Source organism: Magallana gigas, chromosome 6 (assembly GCF_963853765.1).
Source record: "Magallana gigas chromosome 6, xbMagGiga1.1, whole genome shotgun sequence".
In the NCBI taxonomy this organism is placed as follows: Eukaryota; Metazoa; Mollusca; class Bivalvia; order Ostreida; family Ostreidae; genus Magallana; species Magallana gigas.
The window spans coordinates 26,929,833-26,943,729 of NC_088858.1; the positions used below are offsets into that span (position 1 = coordinate 26,929,833).

The 13,897-nt window shown below is 35.5% G+C and overlaps 1 protein-coding gene across 13 annotated transcripts in view; it reads left to right on the forward strand.

The window, feature by feature from the left end:
- Positions 1-13,293, forward strand: part of LOC105332231 (myocyte-specific enhancer factor 2C) — a 42,398-nt gene extending 29,105 nt beyond the window's left edge. For 9 of the 13 annotated variants that reach the window (XM_034470493.2, XM_034470499.2, XM_034470495.2 and 6 more), the window contains 8 exons: positions 5,040-5,172; positions 6,733-6,936; positions 8,867-9,016; positions 9,251-9,437; positions 9,533-9,720; positions 10,189-10,288; positions 10,497-10,653; positions 10,794-13,293. In XM_034470493.2, coding sequence (XP_034326384.1) covers positions 5,119-5,172; positions 6,733-6,936; positions 8,867-9,016; positions 9,251-9,437; positions 9,533-9,720; positions 10,189-10,288; positions 10,497-10,653; positions 10,794-11,073 — 1,320 coding nt within the window. In that variant the 5' untranslated portion in view covers positions 5,040-5,118 and the 3' untranslated portion in view covers positions 11,074-13,293. Of the gene's footprint in view, positions 6-393; positions 544-3,174; positions 3,481-4,568; positions 4,958-5,039; positions 5,173-6,732; positions 6,937-8,866; positions 9,017-9,250; positions 9,438-9,532; positions 9,721-10,188; positions 10,289-10,496; positions 10,654-10,793 lie in introns of those variants that run through there. The other 4 variants (XM_034470502.2, XM_034470501.2, XM_034470492.2 and 1 more) reach the window with 4 other exon arrangements.
- The last annotated feature ends 604 nt before the right edge of the window (positions 13,294-13,897 follow it).

Here is a 13,897-nt window from a genome sequence, read left to right on the forward strand (position 1 = left end):
AATAGGTAAGAAAAATGTTCGTTTTTATTCAGACCTCAATCCTCGTTTGTCTATCATTTCAACATAGGTTTTTATTTTGTAATTGAATATTTTTTATTTATATTTTTTTGTGTGTTGATGATTATATTCATAAGAAGAAGAAAAACATGAATGTAAGTTAAAAGAAGTTTTGTTGATCCAGTGGTAGTGGGTTTTTTTCCTCTCTGTGTGCATTCAAAAGTACACAGTTATGAAAAACTGACGAGCAGTCAGGTGTGAAAAAATTACTTGGCAGGTATACAATCATACAATCTTGGTCAAGGAAGAGCAGGGCAGGGTATTTTTAGCCACAGAAAGGCTATTTTTAACTGTGTTGGTCTTAACTTAACAGAGATAGGTAAATATATTGTTCTTTTTTGTCGCACAAGTCAGGGATTTAAATAATTCTTACATGGAGACTGTTAGATATGATCTTGATAATTAATTCCTTGGACAGGTCTGGAACTGAAATGTTTTCATGCGATTTGCCAGGATTTATTAGTCCACTTAAAACCTGTTCGACAGGTATGATAGATATTTTGTTTAATGTGTCTCTTTTCGATGGAAAAATGTTCTTAAAAGTTTCAAAGTATTTGTGTTTGACATTTATGGTTTTAAAATGCACTGTGTTGACTCGTGTTGTCTGAATTGATTGGGGCTCTCTATATGACAGGCTTTTGGTGTAGATACGGGGAAATGTAATGTGTAGCCATTGAACTAGAGGCTCTTGTATAACTCGACATCAGAAAGAAATTTTGGATATTTGATTTTTTTCAAAAAGGGTCCATCAATCTAATTGACTTATACTAGAGTGTCATACAAGCTCATTCACTGATAACATACACAGATTGGTTTGTTTTCAATTCTTTGATGCATTTTAAACTTGAAAGAGAGTTTTAAAGAAAAGATGATGGTCAGGATAAGAAAATATTGACAGAGAATTTACCAGGTTAGCAGGAAATGATGAGATTTATAGAGTTTCCAAATGCTCAATGTTTTCTCTTTTAGAAAAAATCAGAATATTATTGGATGATATTTTATTACATACATGGAAATGAAGTACCGTAATAAATGGTCAGAAAATATGTATAGGACACATTTTTTGTCACTTGTAGTAAATCAGATTACAGAAAATGGTTTACAAGAAAATGTCAAACCAGTGTAAAACTCCAACATCACATAATCCTTGCCAACACCTCCCTGGGTGCCTCAGTCAATCTAGCACGAGAATATTGAGTTCCTCGTCTCGTGAGTTATAAAATATAGATGAAACTATGAGTTACGTATTGATCTTCGGTGGCTACCTGCGAGGAACAGTCTCCCATCTATTACATCTAGGTCAGAGGGGCAATGTCTCAATAATTGCTTCATCATTATGGATCTCAGTATTTGTTGATACCCAGGTATTTGTTACGGAGGTTATAGATATTGAAGCAACTCAAACGAGAATTACAGTACGGTCCTCAGCAGATTTAGTTCTTGCCCTCGGAAGTAGGTAGGTACAGCATGCATCAAGGACAGAGAGCAGAGTGTGGTCAACAGGGAATGTCCAAAATCTAGACCAAAGTAAAGAACATTATGAACTTTAATCAATGGACATTTAAGAAATAATTCATCTGTAATCCATAATCAAAGTTCAAATGTAAGGACTTGATTAAATTCTCCAAAAACATTATTGTCAGATGCACAATATTAATATCTGTTATGATTTTTGAAGACGTGAAGTCTTCATTATCTGCTGTGGGTCTAGATTTAGTTCTAAGCTTGTTTTTGTTGCTGGTCTCCCAGAGGCGATAATTGTTGTTAGGGCTACCGCCTCCTTTTGCAGCTCTTCAGGAGACAAGTTTTATAAGAGGTGATAATAAGGTGGACACAAGGTGGAAAAAGGGACATGTTTTTCTTATTTGGACTTATTTTTGTTTGTGTGTGTTCTCTTAATTCTTTGTACTAGCTAGACAATAATGATGATGATAGTTGAATTGTTGGAGAAAATCTTTATGGAGTAAATATTCTTCCTTGCAGACTGTGGAGAATTTTATTAAAAAGAGGTTTTAACCTGGAATGTTAAATCATGAAAGTCCCTCAGCCCTCTTCATGACAATTCAGATTTAGCGGTAATAAAATGGCTTGACCTTATTCACAAGGAAAATCTTTTAATCAGATATAAGATTATTTTCAAGGTTTAATAGCTCATTCATATGAACAGTCACAGAAAATTTCATACCGAGGTACAATTGTTAAGTTATATCAAAAAAATATATATCATATATAAATTTTTTATTTAAAGCAGGGAAAGTAAGACTGATGTGAAGTCACAAAATTTTCGACAAATCAATGAATAAAACATGTCTACTTCACAAATACTTTAATTGTAATCATTACTGATTTTTTTGGTTTTTATCAGATATTAATAAATGCATGCATTTAGACAGCTTTATGAATGACGGTAGGAAAAAATAATGAAATTGGACTCACCTCTAATAAATTTGCATTCACCTCTCTTTGATGTATCATTGAATGGTAATTTTTTCTTCGTTGAAGTTTGTCTTTTTTTTTTTGTCTCTTTCATTAATCAGGTTGATAGATATACAGTGTTTATTGCTGAAAGTCTAATGAATGGTAATTGTTTTGGTTTAATTTCTTGTGAAAGGGTCATGTGTTCTTTTAATAATGGTCATTGTTTTTTAGTAATTTTGTCCTTAATAGTTACTGTCAAGCCATTAACTTCTCAGCAGTAATTAATTAGTGTGAATTTCATGTGAGAAAAAAAGAAATACATTGTTTTTATCCCCATGTGGTGAAATGTGCATGCATGCTGAAAGGTATTTGCATTAGCTGAAAACAAATTCCAGTGTGAAGCAACAATACCAGTGTGCTTCAATGAGAATTAAGCAGGTGTGTATATGATGGGCAGTGGAAGGGAGGGTCCATTGGTCCTCAACTGATCCCTCTAGACCCAGAGCTTTCCAGCATTAAGGAGATCGAGAAAGAGAAATAGCTAGAGCACAGGATTAAGTATAGTGGATCCCATCTGTGGATACTATCCAAACCAGGTAGAGAAATCACGGAACAACATTGCCCACATGGGTTTATCAGCCAGAGCAGACCGAGGCCAGATAAAAAGTTCCCTCTCGGTGTTTATCAGTGTTGTAGCATATGGGTCAGGAGTTAGACAGGTTCTGCCCACTCAGAGACTCGCGTGTGTCAACTCACAGCTGCAGAAACTGGCCACTTAGAGTTTGGCACTGCGTCACATAGTGAATGCAGGATGATTTTTTAGTGACTGCTCTGGAGAAGATACCGAGATTTTATTTTTCTTGTGATCTCTTTTCCTAGTGTTGATCAATTTTTTTTCTGTTGGTTCATGATAAAGTCATCTTCGGAATCAACTACTTATGATTTTTCATTATTTTTTTTTTTGCCATTTCTTGGATGATATAGGATATTAAGCTAAATGACTGAGTAAGTGGTTACACAATACTTCTGCTAATTCATCCCGATATCGTTCTCTTTCTTTTTTCAATTATATTTTTCTGTTAGCTGTGAATCAATTTCTTCTGCACTCTTATGCAAATCCATTTTTCCAATCTTCGAATGTGAACTTTTATGAGGACAAGTTTGAAAAACAGTCGGAGGTAGATCAATAAATTATTTAAGGTCACATGGTATTGCTATAGCTAGGACAGAGAACCACAAGTTTGCATGCAACTCCTAATCAATATGATTGTTGAATTAATGATAAATAAACAAGGGGTATTTTTTTCTCCACTGTGCAACCATTGCCTTCCTTTGTAGAGAGCTGATTCCTCTGCATGGAATGATCGAACAATATCAAGTGATTGGTGCCTGCATAATTCTGTTTGATCAGCTAGCACATGATTAAGATTGTTTAATCTACATCGTGTAAAACAAAAAAATTAGGTTAGTTACGTACGTGGTGATACGTTGGACACAAGTTAAAAAAAAATTGAAGGTTATAGTATATCGGAGTTTATTTTGACTATTTCATTGCATGGACAGAAAAATTATTGAAAAGCTATTGACATGCAATCTTACCTTCAATATTTTCTCTCTCTTTTTTTTTCTTTCTATAAAAGCAATTAATGTCAAGGTGGAGCTCGTAATTGATAATACTCTGTGCGATAATGAAATTTTGTTCTGCATAAATGCGTAAGAAGGGACATAATTCTGATCAGGTCCAACGCAATAGAGAAATATAACCTGGTATATTGTGAGTTCCATCCATCACTCGTGAGACATTTTTAAACATCCGTTAGTGGCCCACCTGCTAATGACCCATATCTATTGGCCTTTGTGTTTCTGTTTCACGAGGTCCTTGTTTTACTAGGTTTTATCTATATGAGCATACAAAATATAAAAGAGATTGGGAAAACAAATGATGGATGATGTTCTTAAATGTGTGTCAGTTACACTTGGATGAAAAGAAAAGTGGCCGCTTTATTGTCAAAGCTTTGGTCATCAGCTTCAAAAGTTTCTTTTAAACTGCTTAATACTGTCACAGTCTAAATGATTGAAGATTTTCAAATTTCGATAATTTATGTGGACATTGGTATTCTTCGAAATGAAAACCTTGGAATTTTGACGTATGATTTAGTGAATAATGGGTCAGATTGTGGCTGGTGGAGGTTTTATTTTATTGTCAGAAATAGATCAAAGCAGGCAGCATTTGGTATGTGAGCAAACTGGCTTGTTTTTAACACTGATGACAATGGCATTGTAGAATAGTGTAAGATCAATGAAGTGACGCAAGTCCATAATGAGTTTAGAAACCAATACAACAGAGAGTAGATAACTGCACTATGCAATATACTGGAGCTAGACTTCATCTATCTCGGTAAATGACATCCAAAGCCCAATTGAGGCCAAGAATTGCAGGCTGACAACTTGTGCACAGTGACTGTGCATGAATTCTTCCAATGTATGTTGTTCTACATTCTCAGGAACAAGTTGGACTGTTTATTACAGTTTTCACTTATAGTTTTTTAATTTCTTGTTTACAGAGTCGTGTACAGATCAGGTGACAAAATAGAGGTGGCGACAGATTCCGATATCAGAGGGGGTGCCAAGGTTCCGGGGAAGATGGGCCGGAAAAAAATCCAAATCTCACGAATCGGCGATGAAAGAAACAGACAAGTAAGAATGGAGATCAAATTATTATTTTTTTCGTTCTTGAATATAGTGCTTTACTTCTTTTAAGGCACATTACCGTGAGAGGATTTTGTGGGTGTATTCAATATTAGTTTAAGTCCAGAATGTCCTCAAATTGAGGAGATTGGTCCATATGCTGTTTAAAATGTTATGTGATTTCTCTATCTTTGTGTAAGACCTGTGATATATCTGTTTTAAGGTAGATTTTCACACCAAAGTTTTATTTGTTAGATGGTTAAAGTAATATCTTCCGAAAATTATTTCATCGTATTAGCCCTTAACTGTCATAAGACCTTTTTAGAGAAAATGAAATATTGGTTGCAAAATGTTTGGATTTTCAATTTTGTTTTTAATTCATGCATGAAATAGATATTTAATAGTATGTGTCAAAATTAGCCTGATACACAATTTTTTTTTTAATAAGAAAGAAATTGTTATGAAAATGATAAACTGTCCCCTGGCTTGAATTTCTACATGGCATAATTTCTGCCTTAAATACAAAATGTCTGAAGTGGTGAAGAGATGTTGATTTTTGTCGGCAAAATAGCTCTATATTGCTTACAAAGGTTACGGAATATGTATGGAAAGTTATAAATAAGACTTGAAGGGTTGGTTGTTATTTTTAACATCTTGCTGTAAGGAATATTTGTGATATAAAAATACAAATAGCTCTGAAAAAAGTGACAATTCTACATTTTGATTGGTGGGTGGATTTTTGGGACTGAGAGGAAGTTTGTAGGAACTAGGAATTAAGGGCAAGCAATGGAATTGTCTTGCACTAGCCATTGTGAGGGGCTTTATAATAACCGACTGCACCTGTCCTCAGAGTGCAGGACCTTTTACCTCACAACAGGCACCTGCAGATTACATAACTGTCTCTGTGATGGCCCATTCAGTTGACAATTGATGCCATGCCAATGGAGAGACAAGCATTTGGTGATGGCAGAATTGGTTAAGGGGGTGGGTGTAATTGTGACAGCTCAGCTCGATAACACGACTCGTTGGGATTGTCATACAACCGAGCCGGGGGTTTGACAAAGCTGGCTGGCCCGACAGAATCAGTCCCAGTAATTCCATGCTGTTTTCAATGTTTATTCAAAAATTTATCTTTGTTAATTATTTGGCAACGGGCAGTATTACATTATTCATAAATATAGTAGTATTACTGGGCTGTTGTTTTGGGTCCGTTTACGTTTACTTATTCGACTACTTTTGAAGGAAATACCAATCGATCTTCATCACAGATTTTCACTGTGCAAAACAAAATAAACTCAACAGCGCCTGATATCCATCATGTTTGATTTGCATAAAATTTAGGTTGCATGAATTGAGGTTATTCAAGAAAACTTTTTTCTTATATAAGTTTTCTTGAACTAGTTTTGCTTCACTTGTACCTCATGGGGTTTATCTATTCTTTATTCATTTGGTTTTTAACCATCTTTATAGGTGGATTTTTAGCAACAACAACACAGACCCTTCCTTCAATAAGGATTCAAAATGATGTTTGATTGATAATTTTCTGATTTGCATCTCTTTTGACTGTAGGTAACCTTCACCAAGAGGAAGTTTGGTCTGATGAAGAAGGCGTATGAGCTGAGCATCCTCTGCGACTGTGAGATTGCTCTCATCATCTTCAACAGCGCCAACAAGCTGTTTCAGTACGCCAGCACCGACATGGACAACGTGTTGCTGAAATACACTGAGTACAACGAACCGCACGAGAGCCGCACCAATAAAGACATCATTGAGGCAAGTCTCAAATGTACACCCGTTTCTCCGACTCCCGTACCCAACAACTTACAGCATGGCCCAACCGACAAACTTATTGATAATGCCAACTGAAACAGTGCATCATAAAATGCTTTCATTTTCTTTTTTTATGAGATGGCAGAAATAGGATAAGGAAATGACATGTTTATTTCTACTGGTTGTGAGCAGCCGACATAAAGCCTTATTTGGCTTGCTGCCTTTGTAAACCGTTATCGTCTTGGTTATGTGTTAAAATCACTTGGTTTTTATGTCTTTAGGTAGACAATGACCATATCTAAGTCAGATCCTTCAAAACCAATTCACTTGTAATACATATTGATGACATGTATTGCATACAAATCATACAAATCTTCTACAGGGTTTTCAGTAAATTTGAAAAAAAAAAATACCCAAAAATTCTCTTGTTGCAATTATGTGAAAATATAGATTTTATTAAAAGTACATGTAGTTTGATGTGGGACTACAATTTTCATCTTTTTGAAATTCAATATAGTGTTAGAATTCTGAGCAAAAATTGTCCTCCCCGGAGAACATTTTGTGATGGTTCAAGTTCCACAAATTGATTGTGTAGGAGCATAGGCTGTTTACATGGTGTGTTGCATGAAGGTTGGGTGATGTCAGAGCTGTTTTATAAAAGTGCTTTGCAAGACACATAACCGAAGTGATGTGTCCCAAGCTTTTATCATCTTCTCTCTACCTTTCTCTTTGGCTAGTGGGAGTAGTCACTCAGAGGTGAAACCACTCGCTCAGGTCACAATCAATAGCACATTAAAGAGAAAATTTGTCTGTCAATTTAAACAAATATTAGTGCAGGGAAACTTTCTAAAGTCGGTAAACATTGCAATGAATTGGCAAGGCTACCCAACGAGGTACAGTGGACACAGTGTCAAATTAAACCATGATCCTACACACGCTTTTTATTTTATTTTATTTTTTTCAAAAACGTATTTATTTGCCCCCAATGTTTATTGCCATTAGTTACTATTTTAAAATTGTTAGACGTGGTTATGATAATCCAAGGAGGAAATAAATACTTAAACAAGTAATACATGTAATACAAACAGATTTTTTTACTTGCTAAAGGTAGCTTAGAGCACATTTGATTTTAATATCTTTCTTTTATTTTTATTTTTTTTCATAAAAGTGACATATAACTCTCTTTAAAAATTAATTTACATTTTAAAAACAGAGATGACTTATTATTAATGCAGACATTTGTCTGTAGTGCGCATTCTGATGCATTACGTACAAGCTAAGGTATTTGGTTACAAATACAGGATTTCTTACATCACAACACGGGAGACTTCAGGGAAACAACCTTTTGTTTATTCCTCAATGATTTAATTGACTTTGATGAAGCCTGTTCAATGAAGTACCAGCTAGGGTACTCCAGTACCCGGTGAGCCCTTGTGAAGGAGACTTGTCAACAGTTAAATTAACCTTCTGATCTACCTTAAATATTTGGATATATAATTCATCAGGCTAAAATCCATTGTTATGTAAAGAAAATTTTCCAGTATTTTAGATTTAAGATTGAATGATTTTCTTATATAGCTTCATATAGAGCTCTTCTTCTCAAGGAGATTAATACAGTCTAAAAATGGCCACAACCATCTGGTCATTTTATTGATATCACACAGATCATTATCTGAAGTTTGTTATACCCACGTATAAGACATCTATTTTTGCTCTCTCACACCTTTATTCATAAGCAAAATCTGTACCTTTGTCTGTATAAACCTTGCTTTCCAGTTTCTTTCTGAAGGAAGATGTCCATTGTTATACGGGGAAAATGTTTTTTGATAGCCAATTACTAGCTGTATTAGTTAATGATAGAATGATTCAATGATAGAACAAGTCTCTTGTTGAAGGATAACAGATTATGAACTTCTTGTTTCTTTTTCAATAGGCTCTGAACAAAAAGGAACACAAAGGGTGTGAGAGCCCTGATCCTGAGGGCGACCTGTACAGTAACTCGATGACCTCCGAGGAGAAGTACAACAACCAGCACACAAACAGAATGGCTGACGACTACCAGCGCTACCAGGGCGTTCAGAGGGTGAGCATCCCTAGTATAATGAACTAACGAAGGATTTACAGCTTTATTCTCAGTCTGAGTTTCAAATAAGGGAGGGGGCTGGTGCATCAATTAAGCAAGTTTATCAGTGAGGATGCAGGAATTTTATTTTTTTGTACAAGTTCAGTCCAGTGTTTTGACAATCCCCATGTTGATTGTTGTATTTCTATTACGTGTACTTGGACATGTCCTTGATTGTTGTATTTCTATTACTAGAACATGTCCCCATACCCAGGTCCAGGGATGCCCCCAGGCTTGACCTCAGGTATCCCCATCCACAACTACATGAACCAGCCTCTGTCAGGGCACGGAATGTCCCCACAGCATCCCTCTCAGGTCAACTCAGGTCCGGGGCTGCTCCAGCCCCCTCCGGTCCACCATAGTCCGCGGCCAAATTCTACTGGTACGTAGCAATTGCAACGAAAGCGAAATCAAAAAAGTATGGAATATCTTGCTGGTTTACTTGCATGTCATCTTCATTTGATTGGTTTTCTATAGGTGGAATGATGGAGATGAGTAGTTCTTCACCTGCTCCCAATGGTTACCCCCACAGAGCCTCCCCCTGCCCTTCCCCTGGAGCCATGGTCAACAGACAATCGAGACAGTCTCCTCCCTCCAGGGGGCCTCCCATGGGTCGTCCAATGATGGGCAACTCGCACAATGGACTGGTCAGTCCAGACTTGCAGGTAATTACACTGTCTCTATCTTTGAACATTACAGGTAATTACAACTCAGTAACATTACATGTAATTACACCTCACTACATAATTACACTATCTTCACATTACAGGTATTTATATCTCACTAACATTATTGGTAATTACACCTCACTAGCATTACTGGTAATTACAACTCCCAGTTATTACTGGTAAAGATACCTTGCTAAACATACAAGTAATTACACCTTTTAGATATGGTATGTATTACAGGTAGTTTAAGTGACCCACTAATTAAACACATGCTACCTTCACCTCACTGACATTACAGGTATTAACATTTTCAGTACCAATAAGTATCACACTGACATGAAGGGCTATAGTTTACTTTGAAGTCGGATATTGTCGTGATTTTTTTTTTACTTTCAAATTGTATAAACAAGGAACAAAAAGTTGTTATTTTCACTGTTTTAAACATGATTCTACACGTTCTTTTAGGGACGCCCAAGTTCCTCTCTATCAAACCCAGCAGTATCACTAACAACACCTAGTGTCCCAGGCAACAGCTATCCGTCCCCTCTACCTACATCCTATCACAGTAAGTGTGCTGCCGGTGTCGCTGCCATGGGGGCCTCATCAGAGGGTTCCAAAATTGTCTAGACAACTGACATTGAAAAATAGAATGTGCTATGCAATTTTTTTTTTGTCATATTGTGGTAAAAGTGAAATATATTCAAAATAGCTCTAAATTTTTCACTGCATGCTTATTTTAGGCATTTCCTACTAAATCTTTAATTTTCTTTTAGATGACTACAACGTGAATTCAGCAGACTTAACAGGTCACATGTCAAATTACAACCATTCACCATGGAATAATGGTGGGGGTCATCACGGGGGATCTCTTACTTCAGGAATACCTCCAGGAGGGGGAGGAGGGGGTCAAAACCTTCATGGCATGCCTGGGTAAGGGTTCTGTGATTAAATGTTGAAACTCTTTAGATTTCTTGCTCAGTTTTTCTTGCAGCATGTCATACTGATTTGCATTGCAGTGACTTCTCGGTTGATGAATGTACACATGAAACTTTTTTTTCTGTCTGTTGTAGATCTGGACACCTTTCTCCATTAGCAGTGAATACAATGAATCAGAATGTACTCTCATCTATCAAAAGTGAGCCCATCTCCCCACCCCGAGAGTCGACGACCCCTTCCAACCACCACTCACTACGACCCCCCTCGTCTGCAGGGCCGGGCCATTTATCACCAGTTCAGAACTTAAATCACACACATAGTAACAGTTCCTCACCCACGGGGATATCACCCCACCCACTAGATTATGATGGACCACATCTAAAAAGACAGCGTGTGGGTGGGTGGCCCACCTAGTGATGGCCGAGTGTGGTAGCTAGTGATTTGATTAGTGAAAAGTGTTCTAGATGTACTGACAGTTATATTATAAAAAATGACTTTAATATATATTGTTATTTGGGGGGAATGAAATATTCTGTGGACTATTTATACACAGGACTTTTATGTGTTGCAGAAAGTGATTGTGCCTTCATTGTTTCCAAGACATAGCCACTACTTCATTGTAAATAAAAACCCGCATTTCACTTAATTCTCATCTTTTTCATCATCATGATAATGGACTGCAAAGAAAAAGATCAGCATAGAGCCCCTTGGAAAGACAAGCAAACAGGCCACTGCATTTAGGGTTTTTCCAATCTCTGGTCATTTCATGCTATCGCGCAGCTTCATTTTATTCCCTTGTGCCAGAAATTCAGTGAACATGCTTGTAAACTATTTTTCCTGTTAAGAAACACTTATTGTCAACTGTACACCATTGTAAGATTTTGTCAGTAATTTTTTTTTAAACTTTATTACTATGGAACTATGCTGTTTCGGCAAGCTATCTTTATGCATTTACGTCAAAATTATATTTAATATTACCATTATCCAATTAATGGTATACTTTTAACATATCCAAGTCTTGTTCCCCTGTAAAAAACGGTCTTATGCCTGCAAATTTTACCCCCCCCCCCCTAATTTTTTTTTCTTGCAATGAATTAAAGAATAAAGATTTTTGAATGATATAATGTTTCTTGTCAGGATGTGGAATATTGATGTAAATATGTCCTCTTGACAACATTCAATTGGATGTTATACAAGCTGGTCTTGTGCCCTTGTGGATTATGTATTATATACTAAATGTTTTATTATTGTCATAACAGGTGGAATTTTAAGTACATACTTGATGTTATGAAAGGGGTAATTTCCAAAACTTCACATAATCACATAAAAGGATTTTTTTTTTCAAAACTTGAAACATTATCAATTTTTTTCCATACACACAAAAGTGTTAACTTGAAGATGTATGTCTGCAGCAGATTTAATACAAGGAAATTTTTTTTCTTTTTAATCCATGAAGTGGCCTTTTTCGTGTCAAACTTTATCTTTTCAAAGTTTCACCATGCAACGTCAAACCGGTGGTGTTGAAGCTATAGATATGAAATGTTCATCTTGTATACAACAGAAGATCTGTGTTCCTCTTTTCCACCCACCTCTCTTTGTTTGCCTTATATTTTTTGAATTGTTTCTTCACTGGTACAGTGTACTTACATGTAGTTTCAGCATTTTGATCGAAAACGTGAGTTTTCTCCATGCAATGCAGTTATACAAACGAACATGCCTTTGATTAATATAGTGCTGATATGGTTATAGCCAACAATTTCATTTTGTTTAATTTTTTTTAATCAAAAAAGTGTTGAGGATTTTTTTCCTTTTGTTTTTTGAATATTTTGTACAAGATTAATGTTTTACTGTTTTCAATATCTTTTTTATCCTAATTAATTTTTGTAGTGATAAGAACTTTTAGCAGCATAAATGGCATTTTTGTGTGTTTTGATTTCTATGGCAAGGCATGACATAATACATGGTAAATTTTTTAAATTCAACAACATTTTAAAGAATTAATTATTTTCCATCAACAAGTTTTTTAAATGAAAAATCTCTTTTACTCTCACTTTGTCAAAATATGCAAGGCGAGAATCAATGTATTTTAATTAAGTACAATCATGTTTATAATTGCTTGCACTGATTACATGCAAGTATGCAAATGTCAAAATTAAAGCCTTGTACAGTACACCATATCTTTTACACCAACCAGAAACTCACTAGATAGATGATGATATAATAACAAACAGGTTCTGGTTCATATAGAGGGTTAATTACAATGAAAGTTCATGAACCATGTGCAGTAACCTGTTTATGTATCAATAACCCAAGAATGTTTCACAGTATTTCATTGGTAACATTTTTCTAGTCTGTTTTGTTTGAATTAGTGTTTAATTATTGTTACCAACCGAGAAAAAAAACAGCAAAGAAATCAAAACTAAACGACTAGTATTGGATTTCTGGGTGGTTTCTTGTTTTTCCTTTGACCTAGTGATCTCTAGCTGATCAATGTCCATGTGTCTGTGCTATATAAATCAAATATGAGCCAATAATTAAAACACTCTAGAGATCTCCTACCACTTTGTTTGATGAATGATATTGTTATGGCTTTATAATGCATATTTCTGGTCAATAAAATTGTTGTAACAGATATTTTGTCTTGTTTTTCTTAGTGATTGCGATCATCAGTGGTGAGAATTGGCTTGATGCCTGCTTGGAACAGCTCTTGGGTGTCTTCCGAGAGATTTCGGTTGTATTCATACAAAACGTTAAATCATATCTCTTTAATCTTACGGAAGAATACATGGATGTGTGTTTTTATGACATGTTACTGATGCTGCTGCTGCTTTTAATCAGAATTCTGCCATTGTAAGCTTATACTGGTAACCCAGTTGAAAAAGGGGAAAAAATATCCTTGGTATGACTTATGGTAAATTAGCTGGTAATTAATAACCTACATGTATATCATAAATGAATAAGATTAAAGCAAACATTTTGATTAGATTGGTCTTTTTTATTTTGTTCTGGTTTTTTGTTTTGTTTTTTTGGGGGGTGAGGCGATATTTTTAAAAACCTATCTATTTACATATTTTGCTTATCTCACTTTGAAAAGTGGTGTGACCCTTAATCTTTTGACTTAAAACTTAAAAGCTCTTCAAATAAGGATGTTTTGTGCCAGGTTTGGTAAAAATTAGCCAAGTCCTCTTAAGAAGAAGTTAAGGAGAACAGATGCTGGATATTTTCAAAGCACACTTGA